Here is a 12,794-nt window from a genome sequence, read left to right as displayed (position 1 = left end):
CACAGTTGAATCAGTAAATTTTTTTTTAATTAATGAATGTTTCCATTGTGTGTGTGTGTATGTGTATGTGTTCCACAATGCACAGCACAGTACTGGACATAGAACAGAGCTTTAACAAAACTTACAGATTGATAAATACGTGTTGATCTTGCTTGAGTTCTTTGGTTGATTTGCAGTTTTATGTATGGGGAGCTGACCGATAAAGACACAATTGAAAAGGTACGGCAGACGTTTGAGAACTACGAGATGAATTCCTTTGAAATTTTGAGGTACAAGAAGAACAGTATTCTGACTAATCTGAACTATTTCATTATGTGGTTGGAATAGTAAAACATCTTCTTTCTCTCTATTGCTGTTTAGATTTTTCTTCTTCTCATCAGTTGAGTGTTGTTACTTGAAGCAACCCTCAAGAAGGTTTAAAATCTACAAGTGCATTTAGCCAGCAGCTTACCATAAGTAAGTCAATAGGAAAAACACTAACTCTTGGCAGAAAGAGAGATCAGGAAATCTTGATTTAGTTAGTAACAAGAACCTTATCAAATATTCATGAGAGGAACAATTTAACTGATCAATTCATACTGTTTTCCCCAACTTACACAATTGCTTCAAATTGCACATGGAGAGGGCAACAGTGGAGAGAGACCCAAAGCTACTTCTCACACTTTCAGGTGCATAGGAAATCACCTGTGAGTCAGAATGCATGTTTCTATTCAGTAGGGAAAAGGCCTGAGATTCTGCTCCCCATGGATGCCCATGATACTGGTCCATACAGCACACTGTGAGTAGCAAGACAAAAAGCAACTGTCATGAAGACTGACTTCCATGAGGACAGGGAGTATGTCTGTCTTTCATGACTGTATCCCCTAGACCCAACACAGTGCCTGACACTTGGAAATTGCTCAACCAAAGCTTATGGAGTAATTAAATATATAAATAAATGAGTGGTAACTGATAAACTAAAGAAGTTAGGAATGATCAGTAACATAGCCGTGTTAAAGACTTTAGAATTTGTCTTAGCAGTGTTGGTGGGGATTGAAGATGGTGGAAAGGGGTGCTGTGGCTTTTAAAATTTAACTTATTTTATTAGAGAAGTTGTAGGTTTACAGAAAAATTATGCAGAAAGAACAGAGTTCCCATATATCCCCTCTTACACACAGTTTTCCTTATTTTATTAACACTTTGCATTAGTGCAGTACTTTTGTTACAATGAATGAAACAATATTATTATATCATACTATTAACTATAGTCCATCGTAGAGTTTATGGTTTATGTTGTGGCAGTTCTATGGTTTTAAAAAATTTTATTCTGGTAAAATATATGCAATCTAAAATTTCCCATTTTAGCCGCAAATATACAACTCAGTGGTGTTAACTACTTTCACAGCCTTGTGTGTTGTAGGGTTTTAAATAGGGTAATCATATATTCAGATTGGCACTTTAGGAAGATGCCTTTGGCTTCAGCGTTGAGATGGGAGCCGGACAGTTAGGAATCATCCGGGTAACAAGGTGATTGTGGCATGGCCAGGAGAAGAGGCAGGTGAAATGGAAAGATGCCCACACGTGGGATGTTTAGAGAGACTCAAAGGCAGAAATGGGAATAGGCTGAGCACGAGGACGCTGTGAGACATGCCCATGGATTGGCTGTGCCCAGAGCGCCAGACGGTGCCCCGGAAGTAGGAAGCATTTCCGGTCACAGTCTCCTCAGTCGCCGGAAGCCGAAATGTTTTCTGCAGGTGCCCGCCGGCCCAAGGAGGCGCTCTGTGAATGTTTGTGGAGGGACTTTGGAAGGAACTTGATAGTTACCCAGAACAGATGAGTGAAAGAAAATTATGTGAGTCAAACTGAGGGCATCGAGCTGGAGTGAGCAAAGCGTGGGGCTGCCAGAGGGGCAGACTATGGACGGGAATTGACGGGAGAAGGGGAGGGAGGATGTCAGGTTTCTGTCAGCCCTCAGCGGAGGTACAGATTGCCTCTGCTATCAAATGTGTGGTTCAGTAGAGTGAAACGTCCAACCTTTTAAGGCAGCATGGAGTCTCAAGAGAGAAATGTAACCCCTGTTGGAATTTAAAAGAATGAATTGTCGTTACCTAAATGAACTTGAACTTTATTTTCTGGTTTTCAAATGAATGCATTTTTATTATGGAGAGTGCATGAGGGTATGAACAAGAAAAAAAATCCAAGACTCAGACAAATACTATAAACTTTTGATGTGTTTCCTTCTAGTTTTTGTCTCTGCACATTTTATATAGACGATTGAAATTTTGACATATATACAATTTTTAGTGATATTTTGAAAATCTTTTATTATAAAATATCTCTGTCATTGAAATTCCTCAAGAATATACTTTAGAAAGTATTTTATTAACTCGACATTTCTGTACTGTTGGGTATTTGTGAGGTTCTGAATTTTCTGAGGGAAGTATCGTTGTGCACAAAATATTGTCAACATTTTGAGCTATTTCCTAGAAGTTGAGAATTGCTGTATCAAAGAATGTGAACTAAGGTTCCTGAGACATTTTACCAAGCAGTGTTCCAGAGGAATTTAACCCACTTCCAAGTTCACATGTAGAATGTGAGAATGTCTGACTCACTGCACCTCACCGGCAGTGAATAGTATAATTAAAGGAATTAAAAAAAAATTATTAAATTATCAAATTCCTTTTTTCCTTTTTGTACTTTTATAATTCGGTATCAGAATATTTAGGAGATTAAACCATTTGGAATTTATTTTTATGTATTATGTGAAGTAGCAATTTTCTGTATTGCTTATTCAATTGTACCAGCACTATTGATGAAATACTCCAGCTCTTCCTTTTTGATTTGAAATGCCCTCTTTTTCATATGCTTAATATCCACATTTTGACAGGCTTGTTTCTGTCCAATTCTTTTCCCCAAATCCTTTTGCAACTTATTAGTTATGTGAGCTTGGTTAAGATGCTTTCTACTCAGTTTCCTCATCTTTAAAATGGGAATAATATCATAGTACCATTCCACCTCGGAGAGTTGTTGTGAGACAACTGGCCCATTTGTAGGCACTCAATAAATGATACTATTATTTCCATTGTTGTCCTTTGTTTTGGGGCCAGCACCAGTAACTCTTAATTACTGTAGTTTCATAGGTAGTCCCTGTTATGATTTGTCTTTTTGAAAAATTTTAAAGTTTCTTGGCCATTCTTATACCCGTTTTTTATTTGAACTGAATTCGACTTACCAAGTTCCAAAGGAAAAAAAAAGGAATAATTGAAATTCTGATTGATATTCCTAAGTTTATATATTAGATGGTTTGAAATCTTTACAAAATTGAATTTCCTCATCTACAAATAATTTAACTCTCTCCATTTATTTTAGATTTTTGTTTTATGCCTTTCAAGAAAGCTGTAGTTTTGTTGAGGTATAAGCATTGATTTTTTCAGCTTTCCCTTTGTTATGATTGAGACTGGCCCTCATCTCTCAGAACGATTGGAGATAACTTCAGAGTTTCATTAAACACCTTGAGATACATCCTCTTTTTAAATCATCTAAACATCCCTGTGATTGAGATTCATTATTTCAATCTTCCAGGTGAAAAATTTAAAGGTAGAAAGAAGGAAGAAAGGAAAGTAATAGTTTTAAACATCTGTGATCTGTATAACAGACGTGTACATTTTTACTTAATCCAAAGTAGGTCTGTTATCTCCATTTTATAGATGAGAAACTGATTCTGAGAAGAGTTAAAGTGATGTGGCCAAGACACAGAATGAATAGAGAGATAGGGCTCAAACCCAGGTAATGGGCTTCCATAACAGATGTCCTGCTAGCCAGTGCCTACCACTCCCTCCTGCTATCTCATCCTCTCTGCATTTGTCGTTTCTCTATAAAGTTGACCCTAGACCAACCAGTCTGTTTTCTTGTGAAGATGAACATTCCCTTCTCTAGTTTGTGGAAGTATCGGAATGGCCTAGTCCTTCCCAAGAGCCAGTGCACAGTAGTTATTAATCAGTTCTGTTGCTATAACTGTGGTCTGGATGCCCAGTTGACTAATTACAGCAAGACCCGGGGTGAGGGAAGATTTATGGAGGGCCAAGATTTTTTCGTACACCTGAGTCTTGCTGTTTTATTACCTGGATATCAGGGTTGAGGAACCCCAAAGTCAAGTTAGGTTGTTAGGTTCATTGCAGCATGACCCAAAGGAGCTCCATAGGGGATAAGAATCACAGGTGGCCAGAAAAGCAGAAGTCTACCCTGGAACTGCCCTCCCAGTGGACATCCTCAGCCAAGAAAGAGCCTCTCTTTGAGAAATAGCCTTTGCTATCTGTTGGATAGTCAGATGCTGTGTTTTTCTTGGGGTTGTTATCAATTTTCCTTTAACAGAGGATCTGTCATTGACCTTGTATCCTTTTCACAGACAAATGGATATCAAATGCTTCCTTTTCTACAGTAGCCATGTGGATAAGGAGGCGAAGTTTATCCTTCTCTTTCTGATTGTGTATGTGTTTGTGACTGACCATTCATGCATGCATTGTTTCCTTTGTACCTTTTTTTTTTTAACTTTTTAAATTGTATAGTGTAACATATATACAAAGCAAAGAAATAAAAAAGCAGTAGTTTTCAACGCACTCTTCAACAGGTAGTTATAGGACATATCCCAGAGTTTGTCGTGGGCTACCATATGATCCTCTCATATTTTTTCCTTCTAGCTGCTCCAGAATATAAGAGGCTAGAGGGCTTAAATGCTTTTTTTCATTACCATTGACTTTTTTTTTCCTTCTTTTTTTTGTGAATAATAACATATATACAAAAAGCTATAAATTTCAAAGCACAGCACCACATTTAGTTGTAGAACATATTTCAGACTCTGACGTGGGTTACAATTTCACAATTTTAGGTTTTTACTTCTAGCTCCTCTAAAATACTGGTGACTAAAAAAGATATCAATTTAATCATTCAGCAGTCATATTCATATGTTAAGTCCTATCTTCTATATATAATTCCACCATCACCTTTGACTTTCCATACCTCTCTTTGGGGTTGTTTGGACTATGGCAATTCTAAATTTTTGCTGTTTGAAGGGTCTGTCACTAATATGGGGTAGTGAGATGGAACTATCTGATGTTCTGGAGAGGCTGGACTAGGTTTCAGGACTTATCTTGATCCTGGACACATCTGGAGGTTGTAGGTTTCTGGAAAGTTACTCTAGTGCCTTGAACCCTGGTGGAATCTTTTAAATTGCCCTTGGTGTTCTTTAGGATTGGCTGGAATGGTCCTGGTTGGGGGTTGACAGGTTATGACAAGTATTAAGGTCTACCCAAAGCTTGTATAAGAGCAACTTCCAGAGTCACCTCTCGACTCTATTTGAACTCTCTCTGCCAGTGATACTTTATTGATTACACTTCTTTTCGCCCTTTTGGTCAGGATGGAATTGTTGATCCCATGGTGCCAGGCGTGGATTCATCCCTGCGAGTCCTCTCCCACGTCCCCAGGGAGACCTTCACCTCTGAATGTCATGTCCCAGGTGGGGGGAAGGGCAATGATTTCACTTGCAGAATTGGGCTTATAGAGACTGCGGCCACATCTGAGCAACCACAGAGGTCCTTCAGAGGTAATTTAGGGATGCCTATTGGTAATCTAAACTTCTCTGCTACCTACAAAAGCTTAACAAGAGTAAGCCTCACGATAGAGGGCATGGCCTATTGATTTGGGTATCCCTAAAGTTTGACACAGTATCAGGGGATTCCCTGATGGTAAGGTTTAATAGTTTCCTAGTCTTTCTCCTCTCCCTCAGGGGACTTTGCCAGTACCTTTTGGTTATCTGCTTACTATACTCTAGGATGTTTCCACACATTACAATAATCTATACAGGATTAAAGGACCTCTTTCTTATTCTGTGTTTCCTGTGTTTCAGTTGTTCAATGAGCTATATGGATAGGTTGAATTAGATTATCACTACAGAAAATTTCAGTTATAGATCAAAGAAACCTTTCTTGCCTTGGTCTCAAAGAGTATGTGTGGTTTTAAAATATAGACACTGTCTTCCTTACCCCTGTGTTCTGAATTACTTTAACCCCAATGTTCAGCTTCATTCTTACCTCTAAATATCAGGTTATATATATAAAACAGGCTCTCAAATTCCAGAAATAGTAATTACCACTCCAGACTTAATGTGTCTACTCTATAAGCTTACAGTACAGGTCCCTGTTATCTTATAAGCATTTTCTAAAGGTGATCATACCATTGTTGTTTTTTGCTCCGACTTATTTTGTCTCACCAGATGTCCCACATATTCATTCACATCGTTGCATGCCTCGCGACATTGTTCCTTTTTGTAGCAGCAGAACCTTCATTCATCATATAGAGGGCCCAGAGTCCACAGTCCATCAACATTCTCAATTTTAGATAATTTCATTGTTCCCAAGGGTCAGAAAACTAATAAACACACCCTGACCAAATAGGAAATCTAAACCTCTGTTGTTGCTGTGGTAGTGCTGATGGTTTCCTTTTGAACATAGCTCATAGCATGCAATAGCAGTTTTCCCCCTGTACCCTGAACTTAAACACTCTTTATACAAGGATCATATCTTTGAAGTAATTCTTACGAGAACTCATTCATATTTCTAATGTGAGTCACTAGGCCACTGTCATGGTCAGGTTCATGTGTCAACTTGGCTGAGTGGTGGTACCCATTATTCTGATTGGGCAAGTGCTGGCCTGTCTGTTGTAATGAGGACGTTTCATAGAATTAAATCATGATCATGTCAGCTGTATCCACAGCTGGTTCCATTTGTAATCAGCCAAGGGGAGTATCTTCTGCAATGAGAGATGCTTAATCTAATCACTGGAAGCCTTTTAAGGATAATTCAGAAGAGCAGGCTCTCTTCCTGCTTTGGCTGGTGCACCTCTCCTGTGGAGTTCATCCAGAACCTCCACTGGAATTGCCAGCTTCACAGCCTGCCCTACGGATTTTGAACTCTGTGTTTCCATGGTCATGTGAGACAGTTTTATAAATGTTGTATTTGCAAGTGTTCCCTGTTGATTCTGTTTCTCTAGAGAACCCTAACTAATACAGCCACGGAGGTCTGTACAACCCCTTTCAATCTTGTTCATCTTCAATATGGTAATATTACTTCTAGACCAACTAGAGAATCACATTTGCCCCTATCTACTCCCTTACATTGGAATTCAACTTCATTAGCTGAAGTTCACCCATCTCTAGCTTCTGTGTCTCTCTAAGTCCCCTATATTCTGAGTTATAAGCCTCTGATTATACCTTTATGCGGGTCATAAAAGTGGAATCATACAGTATCCGTCCCTTTGTGTCTGGCTATTTTCGCTCACCCTTATGTCCTCAAGGCTCATCCATCTTGTAATGTGCTTCAGAATGTCATTTTGTCTTATTGCTGCATAATATTCCATCATATGTATATACCACATTTTGTTGATCCACTCTTCTGTTGATGGGCATTTGGTTTGTTTCCATCTTTTGGCAATTGTGAATAATGCTGCTGTGAACATTGGTCTGAAAATGTCTGTTTGTATCATTGCTCTCAGCTCTTCTGGGTATATATCAAGTAGTGTTATTGCTGGGTCATATGGCAACTTAATATTTAGTTTCCTAAGGAACCACCAAATAGCTTTCCGTAGTGGCTGCACCATTATACATTCCCAGCAGCAGTGCATAAGTGTCCCAGTTTCTCCACATCCTCTCCAACATTTATAGTTTCCTGGTTTTTTAATAGCCATTCATATAGGTGTGAGGTGGTATCTCATTGTAATCTTGATCTGCATTTCCCTTATAGCCAGTGAAAACGGGCATCTCTTCATGTGCTTTTGAGCCATCTGTATTTGCTCTTCAGAAAAATGCCTATTCATATTTTTAGCCCATTTTATAATTGAGTTGTTTGTTCTTTTATTGTTGAGTTTTATGATTTCTTTCTATGTACAGGAAATCAAACCTTTGTCTGATATATGATTTCCAAATATTTTCTCCCATTGAGTTGGCTGCCTCTTCACCTTTTGACAGTCTTTTGAGGTGCATATTCTAGTTTGTTAGCTGCTGGAATGCAATATACCAGAAATGGAATGGCTCTTAAAAAGGGGAATTTAATAAGTTGCTAGTTTACAGTTCTAAGGCCTAGAAAATGTCCCAGTTAAAGCATGTCTATAAAAATGTCCAATTTAAGGCATCCAAGGAAAGATACCTTGGTTCAAGGAGGCTGATGAAGTTCAGGGTTTCTCTCTCAAGTAGAAGGGCACATGGTGAACATAGAGTTTCTCTCTCATCTGGAAAGGCACATGGTGAACACAGTCAGGGTTCCTCTCTCATCTGGAAGGGCACATGGTGAACACAGCATCATCTGCTAGCTTCTTCTCCTGGCTTCCTGTTTCATGAAGTTCCCCAGGAGGCATTTTCCTTCTTCGTCTCCAAAGGTCACTGGCTAGTAGACTCTGCTTCTTGTGGCTGTGTCATTCTGCTCTGCTCTCTCTGAATCTCCTTCATTCTCCAAAATGTTTCCTCTTTTATAGGACTCCAGAAACTTATCAAGACCCACCCATATGGGTGGAGACATGTTGTCACCTCATCCAGCTTAACAGCCACTCTTGATTAAATCACATCTCCAGGGAGATGATCTGATTACAGTTTCAAATATGCAGTATTGAATAGGGATTATTCTGCCTTTATGAAATTGGATTTTGATCGGAACATGACTTTTCTAGGGGACATGCATCCTTTCAAACCAGCACAGTGCAGAAGCATTTGATTTTGAGGAGTTTCCATTTATCTATTTTTTCTTTTGTTGCTTGTGCTTTGGGTGTAAACTTTAGGAAGGTACCTCCTATTACTAGGTCTTGAAGATATTTCCCTGCATTTTCTTCTAGAAGCTTTATGGTGCTAGTTCTTACATTTAGGTGTTTGATCCGCTTTGAGTTAATTTTTGTGTAGGGTGTAAGACAGGTGTCCACTTTCATTCTCTTGTCTATTGATATCCAGTTCTTCCATCTCCGATAATTGAAAACTCTATTTTGTTCCAGATCAGAGGATTTGGGTGCTTTGACTGCAAATTTGGTGGTCTCTTTCTGCACTCTTGATTCAGTTCTTCTGGTCAATGCTTTTGTCTTTGTGCCAGTTCCATGCTGTTTTGAGCACTTTCGCTTTATAATAGGTTTTAAAGTCAGAAAGTGTTAATCCTCCCACTTTGTTCTTCTTTTGAAGGATGCTTTTATCTATTCAGGGTCTCTTTCCTTTCCAGATGAATTCTGTTCTTAGCTTTTCTACATCTTCACAGTAGGTTGTTGAAATTTTGACTGGTACTATGTTGAGTCTGTAGATCAGTTTAGATAGAATTGACTTCTTAACTATATTTAGCCTTCCTGTCCATGAGCAGGGAATGTTTTTCCACCTATTTAGGTCTCCTTTGATTTCTTTTAGCAATGTTACGTAGTTTACTGTTTACAAATCCTGAGCTTTTCTTTGAAGGAAGGTTTTGGATGACTGATTGAATCTCTTTACTTATGATTGGTTTGTTGAGATCATGTATTTCTTCGTGAGTCAGTGTAGCTTGTTTGTGTGTCTCCAGCAATTTTTCCATTTCATCTAAGTTGCCTTGTTTTTTGATGCATAGTTGTTCATAGTATCCTCTTATGATTTCTTTTATTTCTTCAGGGTCTGTGGGAATGCACCCCTTCTCATTTCTGATTTTATTTGCATCCTGTTTTCTTTTTTATCTTTGTCAGTCTTGCTAGTGGTAGATCAATTTTATTGATTTTCTCAAAGAACCAACTTTTGGTTTATTGATTCTTTCTATTGTTCTTTTGTTCTCCCATTCATTTATCTCTGCTTTAATCTTTGTTATTTCTCTTCTTCTATTTGCTTTGGGGTTAGTTTGCTATTCTTACTGAAAAGGTGTTTCTTGATTCCACCATCTTATCTTTTTTATTTGTCAGATCTATATATTCTTTTCCCTCTTTCTCTTTGTGTTCTTTAAATTATCCCTGGTGGTACTCTTCAATTCTGTGTCCTCCTCCAGACTTCCCTCTCCTGTCTTTTTTTTTTCAGCAGGCAGAACTCCTTTTAGTATTTCTTGTAGGGCCGGTCTCTTGTTGACAAATTCTTTCAGGACTTCCTTGTCTGTGAACTTTTTAATCTCTCCCTCAGTTTTGAAGGACAGTTTGGCTGGGTACATCATTCTTGGCTGAAAGTCTTTCTCTTTCAAGATCTTGAATGTATCATACCACTGCCTTCTCGCCTCCAGGGTACTGGTTGAGTAATCTGAACTTAGTCTTATTTGATTTCTCTTGTATGTAGTAGTGTTTTTCTCTTGCTGCTTTCAGGATTTTCTGTTTTTCTTCAACATTTGACAGACTGATTTAGTATGTGCCTTGGGGAAGGCCTGTTTGAATTTATTCTGTTTGGAGTTCTTTGGGGTCCTTTGACTTGTATATTTCTGCCCTTTATAAGGTTTGGAAAGTTTTCCCCCATTATATCCTTGGCTACTCTTCCTAGCCCTTTACACATCTCTTCTTCTGGGACACCAATGATTCTTATATTGTGCACTTTGTTTGTCTGTCATTTCTCTGCGTTCCCATTCATTTTTTCCCATCTTTTCTGCCATCTGCTATTTTGAGTCTTCAATGTCAATTATCCTGTCCTCTATACCCCTTATTCTTTCTTCTATCTCTTCTAATCTGGTGTTGTGTGCCTGTAGTATGTTTTTTATTTTAGTCAGCAGAGTCTTTAATCTCTGTGATTTCTGCCATTTTTCTATTTATTCTTTCAAATTCCTCTTTGTGTTCTTCTACTGTCTTCTTGATCTCCTTTATGTCATGTGCTATCCCACTTATTTCATTAAGTAGAGTTGTATGAACATCTTTGATAAATTGGTCCAACATCTGTGTCTCCTCTGGTGTTTTAATTTGGTCATTAGTCAGGGCTGTATCTGTCTGCATTGTGATATGCTTAGTGATCTTCTGCTGTCTTTGTGGCATGTAAATATCTTGATTGATTTACTTTGGAAATTGATTACTTTCAGTAGTCTAAGGCCTTGTGTTCATGGGATGGTTGTGCAGGATGGTTGTACAGCAGTAGCACAGCATGGGGTGAAGCATTCAGTACGGTGATTTGTTTTAGGGCAGGTATGGGTGCAGGTTGTGGATGTTTTGCTGAATGTGGGCGCCCAGTGGCCAGGGAGGGTGTAGCTGTGCAGGTGCACTGGTCTGAAGGTCATAACGTGGTGTACGCTGGTCTAACCACAAGGCCCTTTGTATGCATGCATAGAGCTATGGCAGCATTTGGCATTAATGCTTTCGTGGATTGGGGGCAGATGTGACCCAGCTGTGCAGATTGTCACTTTCTCAGAACTGGGAAGTGAGGCTGGGGGCTGTGCACATGCGCGGTTCTAGGACTGCTGTAAAGTGTGATTCCCTGAGTTGAATGACACGATTGGGGTCCCAAGCACATGTGTGGGCCTGGAAGTGCTGTAAACGGATGTGCTGAGCTCAGGGAGGGCAGAGTGAGGCTGTGTGACACTATGGATAGAGGGCAGGGGTAGCCTAGGTTTGGATCGCCAACCTTTATGTGCTGGGAACAGCCTGCAGGGAACAGGGAGGGGGAGGTAGTGCTTGAGACGGGTGTAGAAGAGGTAGGTTGGGCTGCACTTGGGGGTGTGGGCCAGGTACCTGCACAGGGGTCTGGCAGGGTAGGGGTGCCTGGAGCATGGGGAATAAGAGTGGGTTACAGGGTTCAGGTGTGTGGGGTGTGGGTTGAGTTGCTTTGTCATGGGCCTGTGCTGGTGAGAGTAGTGCAACCAAGGAATGCAACCTGTCTTACTTCCTAGGCCCATACTCCTGTCCATGTACTCCTGTGGGCTCCACAGCTCTACGGCTCCATGCCAGTCTCCAGTTTTGTGCCACTCAGTTCTCCAGCCTCTGCAACTGGGGCTGCCACATGTGGTTCAGAAGGCTCTCCCAGGTCAACAACACTCCCGAATTGCCACCTCAGTCTGTCTCCTGTCCCTTCTCTAACTTTTCTGTGGATCAGAGCTAATCTCGAGCTACTGTAGTTGGCCATCTTCCCAGAAGTCTGTTTCCTTTGTATCTTGATGAAATGGATCCTGCTGCAGAATTTGGGCCCTGAGAAAAACTTATTGAGGCCATCTGACCCAGCCTCTCCCTCCAGGCAGTTCAATAGCTGAACAGAGTAAAAGCGTTCTTGAGGAGCATTTAGGGTAAATGGAAGACAAAAGGGTGGGGTTCTAGGCTCTAGATGGTTCATTTTCAACTGAGACTCCAAGCAATATTCCATTAGATTAAAAATGCTTTGCTCTTAAGAGGAAAAGGTTGAAATCACTGGTCTGTGTTGTCTAGGAGGGACTCATGTTATCTTCTGAAAGACTTCCAGAAATGAAAATTTAAGCCCACTCTGCTTTCTTAGGTTGTTTGAGGAATGATAGTTTAGGAGGGAGGCAGATCTGAGTGACAGTGAAGATACCGGAAATAGAATTTATTTCTTTAAAATTAATGCCTGGAAAAAAAAATTGATGCCTGGAGCATTTGCCTAAAGTTGTCATGTTGCACAACTCCCTGGTGGAGCACATGGAATTGAGCAATGCGACAAACGGTCTCAAGTGACCTTGGTATAATACTACATTAGATGTCATTAGAATAGGGGTACAGATTGACAAGACAAGAAAAATTAGAGTTTCTTCTGCCGTTGAAATGAATTATGTTGTATTTAAAGAAATGATACTCAGTTGTTAAGGTTCAAAGGGGGCTAATACATAATTCTTTCCTCCTTTGCTTGTGATTAGAGTGGGTTGAGAGAG

The 12,794-nt window shown here is 39.8% G+C and overlaps 1 protein-coding gene across 2 annotated transcripts in view; it reads left to right on the top strand.

Annotated features, from left to right (window-relative positions):
* Positions 1–12,794, top strand: part of LOC143680981 (voltage-gated delayed rectifier potassium channel KCNH1-like) — a 50,486-nt gene that overhangs the window by 32,309 nt on the left and 5,383 nt on the right. Inside the window, exons 3-5 of one of the 2 annotated variants that reach the window (XM_077157646.1) lie at positions 177–269; positions 361–456; positions 3,414–4,677. The exons of the other annotated variant lie outside the window; for it this stretch is intronic. Coding sequence (XP_077013761.1) covers positions 177–269; positions 361–439 — 172 coding nt within the window. The 3' untranslated portion in view covers positions 440–456; positions 3,414–4,677. Of the gene's footprint in view, positions 1–176; positions 270–360; positions 457–3,413; positions 4,678–12,794 lie in introns of those variants that run through there. 2 annotated transcript variants of the gene reach the window in all.

Source organism: Tamandua tetradactyla, chromosome 4 (assembly GCF_023851605.1).
Source record: "Tamandua tetradactyla isolate mTamTet1 chromosome 4, mTamTet1.pri, whole genome shotgun sequence".
NCBI lineage: Eukaryota > Metazoa > Chordata > Mammalia > Pilosa > Myrmecophagidae > Tamandua > Tamandua tetradactyla.
Note: the sequence above shows the minus strand (reverse complement) of the source record. Positions and strands in the feature narration are given on the sequence as shown.